Here is a 13,340-nt window from a genome sequence, read left to right as displayed (position 1 = left end):
GTAATGGTGAATGATTGTTGGAACAAAGCTGGTTTTGGATCAGCGCTCCGGCTCCTACTTTAGCACATGATTTATTGATGTCCTCCCGTCATCAATGGAGGACTTACTTGAGGGAATGTCACTGCTCCCAATGCATTCACAAGGGGAACCAATTCAGCAGCTTTTGTGCATAAATTGGCCCCTACTTCAATACATCACCAACTAAAGCAATGGAGAGGGCGTTGACATAATTTGGCAGAGAAATGACCGCATAGTTTATATTATGCAAAACTGACTCTTGTAAGCTTTGAGCCATGTTGTAATGCTGTCACCTCATCAAAAGCATATCTGGAGTTGTGTTTTGGTTCATTCACACATGTATAAGCAACCCTTTATTATTAGTCTGTCTTCATCTCCAAAGCTCAAAATGCTCTGTTCCATCTTGTGAAGTCATAAAGTGGTAGTTTTTAAGTTAACAACTACTTTTACCTTTAGTTCAGTGGAGATTGGCAATTCCAGGACTGAAATTATCCAAATGATTCTAGTGAAGGTGGATGGAGTTTAAAAACACAATGGAGCACTTCCTGTATTACAACATGACCTCACAAGGTGGAACAGAGTGATTTCAGTTTGAGAGAACTCAGTCTTAATATGCAGGGTTTGTATGTTAAACGTGTGTGAAAAAACACAACTCCAGGTATGTTTTAGATGAGGAAACAACATTATATCATAGATCAGAACATATCATAATACTGGCCTTTTACACACTGCCCTGTCCTGATTTGTCCTATAATTTTAGCATGTGTTTGTTCATGGTGATAAGAAGATAACAGGGGAGAACAGGGTCAGTTAATGTAGTTGATGTATGTGATAGCAGTGGTCTGACACAAGGACACACATGTGAAATGAAATGAAATGTATTTGCTCACCTTCAAAGTCCTCCACTAATGTTTATGTTTGTGCGAATGACTAGCAAAGACTAAGAATTAGCACTGACCTTCAGAGATATGTGTGTTGTCACTGGACTCTTTGCTGTTTTGACTAATGTTTTACTAATATAAAATACAAATATGGTCTCTGGTTGCAAATTAGCCACTACCACTGCTATGGGTGACATCACACTCCTTTACAAACAGTCTATGTGACAGTTCCACCATAGATTTAATGTACATTGCTATTGCATTTGCAGGAATTTTGCATCAGCAAGAACTTTGGAATTGTGGTAACATTTTGCCACTGCAGTTTCCATTGTCCATTATTAGACTTTGCCATAGATGAAGAGTTATAGCCAATTGGATGCATTGGACATGGACATAGTTTGTGGCCTACATTAGCTGGTAAGACTACCTGGCATACATTTGTACCATATTTTTCGGACTATAAGTCGCACTTTTTTCACATTTGGGTGGTCCTGCGATTTATACTCCGGTACCACTTATATATTAAAATTTTCACACTGACAGCCGTGAGAGGGCGCTCTAGGCTTGTGTGTCAGTATCTCCTACTACTATTACTCCTTTAGCACTGTCACTTCCCTGCCCTCTACTGCGCATGCCTCCTGCAGAAAAAGCCACTGTCCTGCTGCAAGTAGTGAAATATTTGACTGAAAATTGTAATCGAGCAGCAGAAAAAAAGTTTGGAGTGAGCGAGAAACTTGTGAGCAACTGGCGGAAAGCGGGGATGGAGAACACAGCTTCAGGGGAACCGGGCGGGTGGAAGTCATTGGATGAATCAACAAAGCCTGAACTTCAGTGACAACTGAAACCATCCTGTCGGGATTCAGAAAGGCTATAATAATTCTAACTGGATGCTGAGGCTGATGACAGCTACATAGAAGAGGAAGCGTCACTCCGTTTACCTCCGGAGGTTGAGGAGTTGCTCAGAAGTGACGCCGAGGATGAAGAATTCAATGGCTTTAATGATTTGGAGTGAGATCGAGAGTTTGGTAAACTTATGTTATGTTGTTTATGCTATAGTTGTTCCTAGTTCCTATGTTATGTTATTAATGCCTATTCAGCCTGTTGTTCTCCATTCTATTATCATTACTATAACTTGCCTTTCAAGATGAAGTGTCGATTCCAGGTCTCTGATTTTATAAAATACAAAAGTGTGACTTCGTTGCAATTTATATATGTTTTTTTCTTCTTCATTACGCATTTTTTGGCTGGTGTGACTTATAGTCCGAAAAATATGGTAAATACAAATTTTGAGTGAAGTAGTATCTGGTATCTGGTTTTATTCACCATCTGGCTAGTTTGCTCAGTAATATGAATTGGGAAAATGAATACAATGCTAAACGAAGGATTTGAGCCAGTTTGGCCTTTTCAGGTTGACATGCTTTTTATCGTGTCACTACAAGAGAGAAAAGTGGGACTCAAAGCCGACTTTTTAAAGGTTAAGCCTTTTACAACTTTTAAACTTGTCCAACGACAGCTCTGAGATGGAAGATGTGAACCATGAAGACAAACGTTTAGGCCCGTTCTCCTATTAAAGCAAAGAACATCTGAAAAATGTATACTTTGTAAAGCCTTTAGAACCGTACAAAGCCTTTGAAACTGTTTAAAGCCTTTAGAACTGTATTCGAACAAATGTGGTGCATTATGTGTGTGCATCTTTCACTGTTTCTCTTATGTTGATGTCTTCCACCCACATGTCACACTACACCTGAGTCCTCCTCTTCATTCTGTCTGTGTCTGTCTCATTCTCACATAACGCACGTTTATAAAGCTCCAGGCTCATCGCGGGCCTATTCAATCACTCTCCTTGTTAAGTCCTCCTCACACACATGCACACACGCCCTCACACACACTTATCGGGCATATGTCTTTATAGTTTTCAGTCTGTGTACACTCTGCTTACGCTCATACACACACAAGTGCACACATACACATATACATACTGGAAATGTGTCTCTATAGAATCTTTAGTCTGTTTACTTTCTCACACACACAAACACACACATACATACCGGGCATGTGTCTCTATAGTCTTCAGTCTGTGTACCCTCTCCTTACTGCTGTACTCCATCAGCCTGACGCACAGCTGTGGTGAAAAATGACACCCATTAACCAAGAGCCATTGTATCTCATGTATAAGCTTTAAACTGTGTGAATGATAAGGTTATGTTTGAGAGTATTGTGACTACATAATACCTAATGGAGGAGCTTAGGTAGAACCGTCTCTGTTATATTACCTGCATGTACACTGTCAAATGTTAAAGTAGTGTACATTTGCAAACAGGGTTTACATTAAGAGGTACAAGTATAAATACTGAAAACTTTGCCTCACTCTTTCCCTATAGTTAAAAAGAAACCCTAAGCATTTTGTACACTACGATAATGATTTTAAAAAGGGTATGTGTGACTGCTGGACTTCTGTGTTGTGTTGATTGTGAAGTTTGTGCTGCATTCAATAGCCACAGGACCCAGCAAGAACTATTTGAGATGCTCTATATTTAATCTGTTTCATAGTAACAGAAAATAAGATCAATATATGGCATTGTTTATTGTCCAGCCCAAACTACAGGAGAGGAGACAATGGACAAAGTTTCATCTCACCACACATTTTCACATAATTAAATTAAAACAATGGAGCAACACTAGAGCTCAGTGTGAACTTAAACTCAACTAAAATATCATTACAGATATAATTAGGGGCAAAATGTAAACAAAAGTAAGTAAACTTAAATCATGAGAGTTCAGCTTTTTTTCTCTAACACAGTCATGCCCGAACTATGTGCTCCTCAGACCAGTTTCTCTTGGCCCTCAAGTTTCAGGTGAATTGGCCCAAATTACCTTAAGCAGTACTCTTTACTGCAATAAAAAAGTCTTGATGAAGCCAATATCAAATATGAATGTGAAAATTTCAGCATGATTAAAGGTCTGGTGGCTCAATCTAACCTTATAAATGCACATAATTTTCAGCAACCAGTCTGTGTCGATCAGTCTTTGTCTGTGGCCCTTGATGAAAAAAGTCTGGACTGCCCTGATCTAATATCACTGTTTAATGTATGTATGGCATAGTAATAAGCAATTGAAGGGATAGGTCTGGTTGTTTTCTCTGAAATATATTTTTTGCATACTTTGGATAGTACATTAGTAGATGCCTTTTCATGTATTTTTACAAAGCATTCTCTCACTGAGTTTCTAAACTCTCAAAATGCTTGACTTCACTTCTTACATGTTTGCACATTTAAAAAAAAATAAAAAGATATAGCTATATATAGATATATATTAACTTTATGAAGGTTGTAAAACATGAATCTAGACCAGAGGTGACCTTCATGAATAAAAGTAAATTGTTGTAGCACCTTTAATCAAATCAAATTACTTCAGGGGGATGTGGTCTGTTCTGCTTGCAGCTTGCTGTCAGTGCACTTTATTTTTTAAGAGTACTAAAAAGTAGTATTTTTCTTATAATCGTATTTGTTAAAGTTTGAAATAGCAGAGGGGGGTAGTTTTAAAAGTTTTGCAAAATAGATTTAGTTGGTTGACGAACAAAAGTGAGAAAACATCTTCAAATCAAAATCTCTACATTTGAAATTTTCTCTACATTTGACACTTTTACTCAATTGTTTCATGTGATACTTTTACTCGAGTAATTCTTTGCTGTATCTGTAGTCTTAATTAAGTAACAAAATGCCTATTAAATGTTCTATAAATTGGAATAAGAGATGCTTAAAGATTCACAGGCTGACTTTTTGAATGGGACCAGACAGTGCAGGAGGTGAAGGAAGCCTATAGCTATATTGCGCAGTGGCCTTTTCAGAGCGGTATAAAACATGCTGTGCTTTCTGGATCTTGTTCTCACCTCGGATTTGGGTCTTGCTCTCTCTTGGTCCTTGTGGAAAATAGAGTTTGGTTGCCATAGTTACTGCGGACATGAGTGGTTTTAAGTAAGGCTACTGCATCAGCTCACTGGGGAGTAACAGCATCATATTTTCATCAACAACGCGGTATTTTTATTTGTCTTATATATACTTAAAGATGCACTGTGCAACTTTACTGGTGGTGGTGGTGGGTGGGGGTGGAGATGGAGATCTTATTGCTTTGCTGGAGATGTTCCACAGTCTGGCATTGATGGAAGAATGGGTCAGATGCAGAGGACAGATTTTATTTTGTTTACAACGCATCTAGCCACATACGTCCTTTTTTATTTGTGATTCTATTCCAGCCCTCACTGAAGATGTAATTAGCACTCAAATTAACACAGATCATTTTGCTTTGGCTATTTCATTATTATTCCTTCACTGATTTTCAAATGTGATTATAATGTGGTTATAATTTAGCAGCTATACTTTCACTATTGATTATTTTAGCATTCTGTACCAGTAGTGGCCTAAACTGCAATGCAATGAGCACCCACCATGTTATTGACTTAAAGGTGCACTGTGTAACTTTTTAATTGGAGCTCCGTCACCTGCTTGTTTCTATGGATATGTCATTGCTCTGCCCAGAATGTTCCACAGTGTGACATTAAACAGCTCGACTTAAAATTTATTCAATTACGGGTGGTTTCATAGCTCAAAAATACCCAGAAAAACAATCATTCTGACTGTGAGCGGAGTTGCCTCTCCATAGATCTGACCTGTAACTTGGTCTGGTTTGGTCTCCAGACTGACATGACAGACTCTCCACCAGAAAAGTTACACAGTGCACCTTTAACAAATGACTTTTTCCCATTAGTGGTGTCATTACAAACTGGAGGTGGTGAGCTAAATAGGCTAAATGAATAGGCTCCAGCATGTTGCTCCCTGTATGACTTTCTTAGGCCTGATAACATAATAGGCCAATCCCTCCACAGGCTTCAGCTAATGGCCTGTCACTACACTGGCTCCTTAAGGGATTGAGACAGAGCAAGTGAAACTGACAACGCAAGCTTCTAGAGATGAGCCCAGCATGTTAACTACCTAATCTCTTAACCTATACTTTTGGAACAGTGTTCATTTTGACAAGAAATTTTTATTACAAGTTTCAAATCCTATATTATGTTATTTTCTGATCTATGTTATAATGTTGTTTCCTCCTCAAAAACATACCTATAGCTGTGTTTAGTTTCATTGACACATGTTTAACACACAAACCCTGCAGTGTGGATGATTTCAGACCTGAAATTGCCAATCTCTTCTGAATAAAAGGTAAAAGGTACTAATAAAAGGCTACTCAAATAAAAGCAAACTGCAGGTATGTTTTTGATGAGGTATCAACATGGCTTAAAGCTCACAGGAGTCAATTTTGTGTAATGTAGTGCCTTAACTTATAAGTTAACAAAAAAATGTATCATAATAGTATTTTAAATTATAGTAAGTTAATAGCATAATAGTCTCAGAAAATATATAGGCCTCTTTTGCATTCCAACTATGACAAATTGTATGTGATTGCTTCATGGGGCATGTACAGATGTGTTCCTTATGTGGTATATCAATACTTTAATTTTTTTTTAAAAAAATATCCACTTTGAGTCAGTAATCATCTCTTCATTATGATTACTCTTTACTCACATTTTAGTTCATAAAAATAGAACATTGCAAAAACTATACGTCGAAAATATTTTAGCCAATGAAATTGACACTCTTTGGAAATGCATTCAGTTCAATAGGAAAGCACCCGTCAGTGCAGTTCATCAAGGCCTCCACAGTCCAGCCTAAGTAGTGGCTACGCATAGGGGAAGTGTTAAGGGAATAGGGAATAGTGCTGTTGATAAAGTAGTCTAATAGAGTGATAAAGCCAGTAGATTAAAAGCTAGGTGGCTAAATGAATGCTTAACAAAAATGCATGACTTTAGGTGAAGGAAAGTTAGTTTAAAGGATACAATTAATGCAAGAATGTACGCATAATAAATTAATCTTTTGGTAGAAATTGTAAAGGTGTGGTGGCTTAACGGTAGCCTGATTCATCAGTTGGTTTCACTTCATAGAAAGCGTCTGACCTCGCAGAGTTAGAATTCATTCGCTCGACGGTAGACAGGTACTTTTTAATCATTTAATCAATCACTGCTATTTGGTAGTCACGTAAGTAATGCGCCGCTAACAGGGCTAACTAGTATCTTAAGCTTTTCCTAAATCCCGTAGAAAGAAGGGTAATAACGTCTTTCCCCTTGATAAAATTCACCAAACATTTTTTTAATTCCGTCTTTAAATCCTCGATCCCGGGAATTGTTGCCAACACAGAATGTATGGCTCTTCACTGATTGGCTGGTGCCCGAACTCGCACTTCTGGAGTTTTTGCAAACCATCTAGTGTATTCTGATTCCTGACCTAGTCGCTGGAGAGAAATTAAATTGAGGTGGCCCCAGCCTGGCTAGCTTAAAGGTCCTATATGCTGCTTAAAGGTCCTATATGAAAATGCATTCTTGAGCTGTTAACTCCTTAAAAACATACCTGGAATTATACACAAGTAAGAGATCAAATATTTCCGAAATTTATACTAATGTTCAAATGAGTTCACAATCTCAACATAAATCTTTTCATATAAAAAAGGTTTCAAAAGAAGTGCTTCCTGGACCTCCAGAGGACAATATGCAGTAGATCCAACTCAGTGGTGCTCTTTGGGAAGGGAAGTCAGTAAAAAGATGCAAAAATCTTTATAAATATTTTCATACTTGGGATTTATTTGAGATGGATTTTTCAGACATTATAACATACTATGAGTGTTGGGAAGTACCTGAATACAGAGATTATGTATTCAGAATACTAACTTTGAGTAACTTTAGTCAGGTACAGGTACTTTTTCATTTGGTGGTATTCAAAATACAGTTACTTTTCTAAAATCAAAGGAATAAATGGAAGTACTTGATCACACAGAAAAATATAAAACACGGCTCTTGTAGGGAGTCTATATGAGTTTTCCTTCTTCAATTAGTGATAAATAAATGCATAACTGCACCTTAGTTTAAATGGAACTTGATGTGAAATTCAAAGTATTCAAAATTCAGTACTCTGATTGGACCATGTAACAGACATACACTGCAAAATACATTGCAGCTATTCAGTATTACATTTTAATATATTACACAATACAAAGTATTCTTCCCATCACTGTGTACTACTCACCCGTGTATATTTACCTCCTGTGTTTGTGTACAGGTGTCCTTGCCTTCCTCGCGCTGCCAGTGGGACCGGTATCATCAGCCCAGGACGACTCCATCACCATGGCAGTGACCCATCACCAGCAGCACCGCCCAGACTGGCCACAAGAGGGCTCTAGCAGTGGAGAGTGGTCTTCCTCTGGCCTCTCCCATCCAACGCTCACCCCACCTGCACCTGCACTCCAACCGTTACCTTGGCTCCATGTCACGCAAAGTTACACCCCCAAAGAAACCACTCAAGATGTTCCAAATTCAGACACAAAGAATAGTATCAGTGGGTTGGAAGGTGGAAATTTGATAGGCCCAGAACTTACGACGTTCAAAAATCAAAACATTGCACTAGGCCTTAGACGTAGAGGCCACACTCAGGATGGCCCCAGAAGGTCAGACCATCACGCCATTACGCTAAGGGAGGTGCACACAGATACTGAACCTCCTACTAACGAACTAGTACTGCAACCAAGCTCTAGTTCTCCCATAGATGACCATGTACAATCCACAACATTTTCCACTACTGTCAAAATCAACACAGACAGTTCAAACTTTAATATTACTGAGACCACAACGGAGGAGGGTAACAGTCATGTTAACATCTCGGACAATGCCCCACTAGGACACTGGATGGTGAATGTGACTGCTTTAGGTGGGCTTCAGCTGTCCAATGTCAGCTCCAGTGAAGCTAAGGCAAATGCTTCGGAGTTTGAGTCCACGGCCAGAGGGAACTTTCTGAACAGGCAGGTTCCGGCCACCACGCAGGATCCTTGGATGTCAGCTAACAGCTCAGGTCCCACCACGCACACCCCTCCCTCCCAGATGATGGTGTGCCTGAGCCGCATGGACATAGTGTGGATCGTGTTAGCCATCAGTGTGCCTGTGTCCTCATGCTGTAAGTATGGAAAAGATGGTGAAATAGTTTGGAACAGTTTGGGATAAAATCTTAAAAAAAAACAACAAAAAAACGAATGTATAAAGTTCTTCTCCTGAAAAAACAAAATTTATTTATGAGCTTTTAACCTTATTATAACATTGTGCAGTAAGTTCGCAGAGCCATTACAAAACACTTTTCCATTTTGATTGTTGCATCACAGGTAGAGACCATTAGACTCTTTCTAAGCATTTCTGCTATCAAATCCTGTTTATTACAACTACACGCTTATATTAACATGATGGGACATGTTCCTTAAATATGTAACATGTTTTTTCTTCATGCTAATTCCCTCTGCTTCCAGTAGATGAAACCTTACATCAGTTTCTACTATACATGGTCATTTTAAGTTTGAAAACCTGAGATTCCACTCAAGAGTATGTTTAAAGCTCAACAGCAATACAAAAAAGCATAATATGTGTTCACATCATATCAGAGCTTGAATTGCCTTCACAGTGTTTGTTTCCATAATTAACTGTGTCTTTTTTCAGCAGAGGACGTTAGAGGGAAAAAATAAGTCTTCTCTGTGAATGCAATGCATGTCTATTTTAGAGTCTCCACTAAGCCCTGTCTCCTCCTGTAGCTGTACTGCTGACTGTGTGCTGTATGAGGAGGAAGAAGAAGTCGACTAATCAGGAGAACAACCTGAGCTACTGGAACAACGCCATCACTATGGACTATTTCAGCCGCCACGCCGTGGAGCTGCCCCGAGAGATCCACACCCTGGAGAGCGAGGTGCACATGCTTTAACATTATATACATGTCTACGGATTTAGAATTTAAAGTTTTACAGTGCAACCTTTCTGGTGGAGGGTCAACCATCTGTTAGTCTCTGAAACTGCATCTGACATCCCTAGGCAAAGTTACAGGTCAGATCTGTGGAGAGAAATAATAAACAATTTGGTATAGTTGTATATTGTAAACATTCTAAATGAATTTGGTCCTAATTAATCAGTAATTCTTGAAGGAATTCAATGATTTGTATTGTAAAATACTAATCATATAAACTTTCACCTGTAATATTTAGTTTCACCATTTTTAACTTAACTCTTCCTTTGTGCCATGGCTGTTAATGCACTGTTGCGCCGTCTTCTGGAGAGACACTTTACATGAACCCTATAAACTTCTCATCCTTCTTTATTCTGATATATGCATGTTCTATGTTCTTTCCCCATTACATTTTTCTTGCATTTTGCCTTCGTCAGGAGAGGGAGGCTGAGGTCGGAGCTTGTGTAGGATGCCCTTGGTGATGCCCAGGTTGTTTCACTGTTGTGTCCACCCCAATAGAGATCTACTATAATAGTAAAATGTGAAAATCCCAAATCACTATCTACCCTCTCTCTCCTTTTTGGCACTCACACCTCCCTCCTCTCTCACCACTCCTGCTGACTCACCACTCGCTCGCCCATTAAGTCCCCGGTTCTACTCTCTCCTGAGTCATCCCTTCCCAATTCTCTATTCCTTTCTGTTTCTGCACACCTAGCTTTGTCACAAATTGTCCCCTCTCTTCTTAAAAGCCCTGAGGTGCACCAGTTTCCTCACACTGCACAGTCACCGCCCAGAGCCACTTAGGAGACTGCAGTGTGCGCAGTAATGGCAAAGAATGAATTATGTTACTTAAGACCAGACATGAATAGAGCAGCCCCATATAAAGAAAAGACAATGAAAAATGTATAGCTTACAATTTGATGAATATAGTGCATACGACTGGCCAATTATATATTCGCAAATAATAATAATAATAATGATAATAATGATACTAAAACTGTACTTTTCTCAATAAGGAGTATTTCAAATAAATCAAGCTACAAACCTAAAAAATACAGCCGTTCATTTTGTTGTCAACTGTCAGTCTTCATATGAGCTAGACTTGACTGTATGGGGCAGCCTTTCTCTCAACGTTAAAGAAATGTTTGGTCCTTTACTGACCTCTTGTGGCGGACATTGGTATTCCACTGTCGATAATGAAACTCAAATCTGGACTCATTACAGGGTCATTCTTCTCTTTATTCATCTTCCAGTTAGAATGATCCACCTCAATTTCTAACAGTTTCTACCATGGCTCAATTAATAGTTTGACTATTAGTAACATTTACCAAATATAAAATCTATGCACAAATCAAAAACAATAACTTCTGTTTGAGTAACACATTGTGCACTAGGCCTGCACAATATATTGTAATTATATCATATCATATCATATCAGTTTTCCTGGAGCTGTCTACAATAAACACTCTCAACAAAATCCTATATTTTCAACTTAAACTGCACATCTAACTGTAATCTAAAAAAATAATAATTTGATTTTTTTTTTTTTTTAAACCCCACCTCCTAGAGTCACTAGTCTCAAATTCTTGTATGTATGGTGCTCAACAGTGAACTGCTCCAGTTCCGAGAGTACATTTTTCATTCATTTTTCCCATAGATGTTGTGAAAATTTCAAATATTAAGAGTTCAAATGCACTGCAGAGGCTAACCAGCTACATGGTAACTAATCTCAATAATGCAAGGCAAAAGGCAAGTATCTATAACGTTTCAGAAACATGTAGGTCTTTGGGTCATTAATTACCACATAGCTGATTAGCTCTGAGCAAGCTTTCAAACTTTTAATATAAAGTCAGTGGGACAAATGAATGAGAAATTTTGTTACAGAACTGCAGATGGGCAGTCACTGTTGAGGTCCATACTAATATGTACTTCCACACTTTATGTCTTTTTCAGGAACATGATGCTTACCTGCCCCCTAATGGTGACTACAGCGGCAGCAGCATGGTCCTGGTCAACCCTTTCTGTCAAGAGACTCTGTTTATCAACCGAGACAAGGCTTCTGCCATCTAGAGACAGTCCTATCCATAATAACCTACTGTTGTGGCTATTTTATATACTCTTTACTGTATGTAACTCTCCAGAGACTTGACTTTATACTCCAGATGTAAAAAGAAGACCAGAGAAGAGAAAAAGTCATGTAAACATATGTATTTCCTATAAGGATGCAGCGTCTTATTTTTCTGATGTACAATTTCTACAAGAGGCTTAATTGTGATAAAGGTTTATATGTCTTTATAACTGCTGTAAGTGGTTTGAGTGGCTGTGAATGGTTGCAATGATAACACGATAGCTTGTCCTTTAAAAGTAATCCCAAAATACTTATATAGCCTGTTCAACTTGAATATTTAGCACCTATAGGTTGTGGGCTTGTGCCGAAAATGGTCAATGCAATCAGTTTGAAGTAACAGTGTCTGTGAAGTATGAACATGAGTCACCAGAGCGCTGTTGTACAAAGCTGCTTAAGGGTTCATGGCTATTCTTTTTATTATATACAACTGTTGTAGAGTATGCTTTCTGTTTATTTGGAGAGGGCAAAACCAAGATGGACCATGAAACAAAGTCATAATCCACTGTATTTGTGCTATAGATACATTACTGTGAGGACATTAAATTAGGTTATGGGTAGCCTGTTCTTAATCTAAACCACACAATCTTTAATATATATTTTTTCTTAATTATAGCCTAAATATAAAATACTTTAAAGATGTTTAGTGCAACAGCGCTCTGCCCAGAGACCGCATAGATGCCATTTCTTTGTTTACCGGTGTCCTGTCTGTCCTTTACAATATCAGTGTTATGTCTGGTCAGCCATGATTTTGTTTTTGTTTTGTTTTGTGTGTGTGCTGCTGTGTGTGTGTCTTCTGGTGGGTCAAATGTCTATGTTGTGGAGTGGCATTAGACCCAGATGGATTTTGAAAATAATGTTAGTACTGTTCAGTGTCTCCTGTGCAAATGTTTGTGGCAGTAATTCATTCACAGACCCTCCCATAAAAAAAAAGCTGAATATAATTACATGAGCACTACATGAGCACATTCAGAGGTGCTTAACATTCAGTGATGGAGTCAGTGGTCTTCTGTCATTTCTTTCATTCACAATGTCTCATAATAATCAATGCAGATGCTTGCTAAAAGAAGATGTTGTTCACCTGTGGTTATGAAAGTAATGCTGTAAAACACGATCCAATCCTGCAGTGGACACATGGCTGAGCTTGTTTTGCACGCTCAAAAATACATATTTTACAGATGTTTGATGGCACGGTGGAGAGTGTTACATGTATGTATTTTTGTACTGTAGTATACACTGTACTTTTTACTGCAGAGCAATAAACCTTATAAAAATGTACCCTGTTTTTGTTATTGAATGTTCACACTCAGACAGACTCAGTAGTCACAAAGGAGGGAAACATTTCTTGCCAACTCCAGCACATCCATTGATTGGGTGAGCTGGCATTTTCTCTTTGTACCAGCGCTGACTAGCAGCTATGGGAGACTGACATCAGGCAAATGTTTTCAAGTATACTTT

General features: G+C 38.5%; 1 protein-coding gene across 1 annotated transcript in view; it reads left to right on the top strand.

Moving 5' to 3' along the window:
- tmem108 (transmembrane protein 108) overlaps positions 1–13,160 on the top strand; it is a 66,486-nt gene extending 53,326 nt beyond the window's left edge. Inside the window, exons 4-6 of the mRNA XM_020935702.2 lie at positions 8,063–8,950; positions 9,573–9,724; positions 11,711–13,160. Of these exons, the coding sequence (XP_020791361.2) occupies positions 8,063–8,950; positions 9,573–9,724; positions 11,711–11,827 (1,157 nt within the window). The 3' untranslated portion in view covers positions 11,828–13,160. The remainder of the gene's footprint in view (positions 1–8,062; positions 8,951–9,572; positions 9,725–11,710) is intronic.
- The last annotated feature ends 180 nt before the right edge of the window (positions 13,161–13,340 follow it).

Source organism: Boleophthalmus pectinirostris, unplaced genomic scaffold, assembly GCF_026225935.1.
Source record: "Boleophthalmus pectinirostris isolate CB_2022bp ecotype Guang Dong unplaced genomic scaffold, ASM2622593v1 HiC_scaffold_15, whole genome shotgun sequence".
NCBI classification, from domain to species: domain Eukaryota; kingdom Metazoa; phylum Chordata; class Actinopteri; order Gobiiformes; family Gobiidae; genus Boleophthalmus; species Boleophthalmus pectinirostris.
The sequence above is the reverse complement of the archived record's forward strand: the minus strand, read 5'-3'. Positions and strand labels throughout refer to the sequence as shown.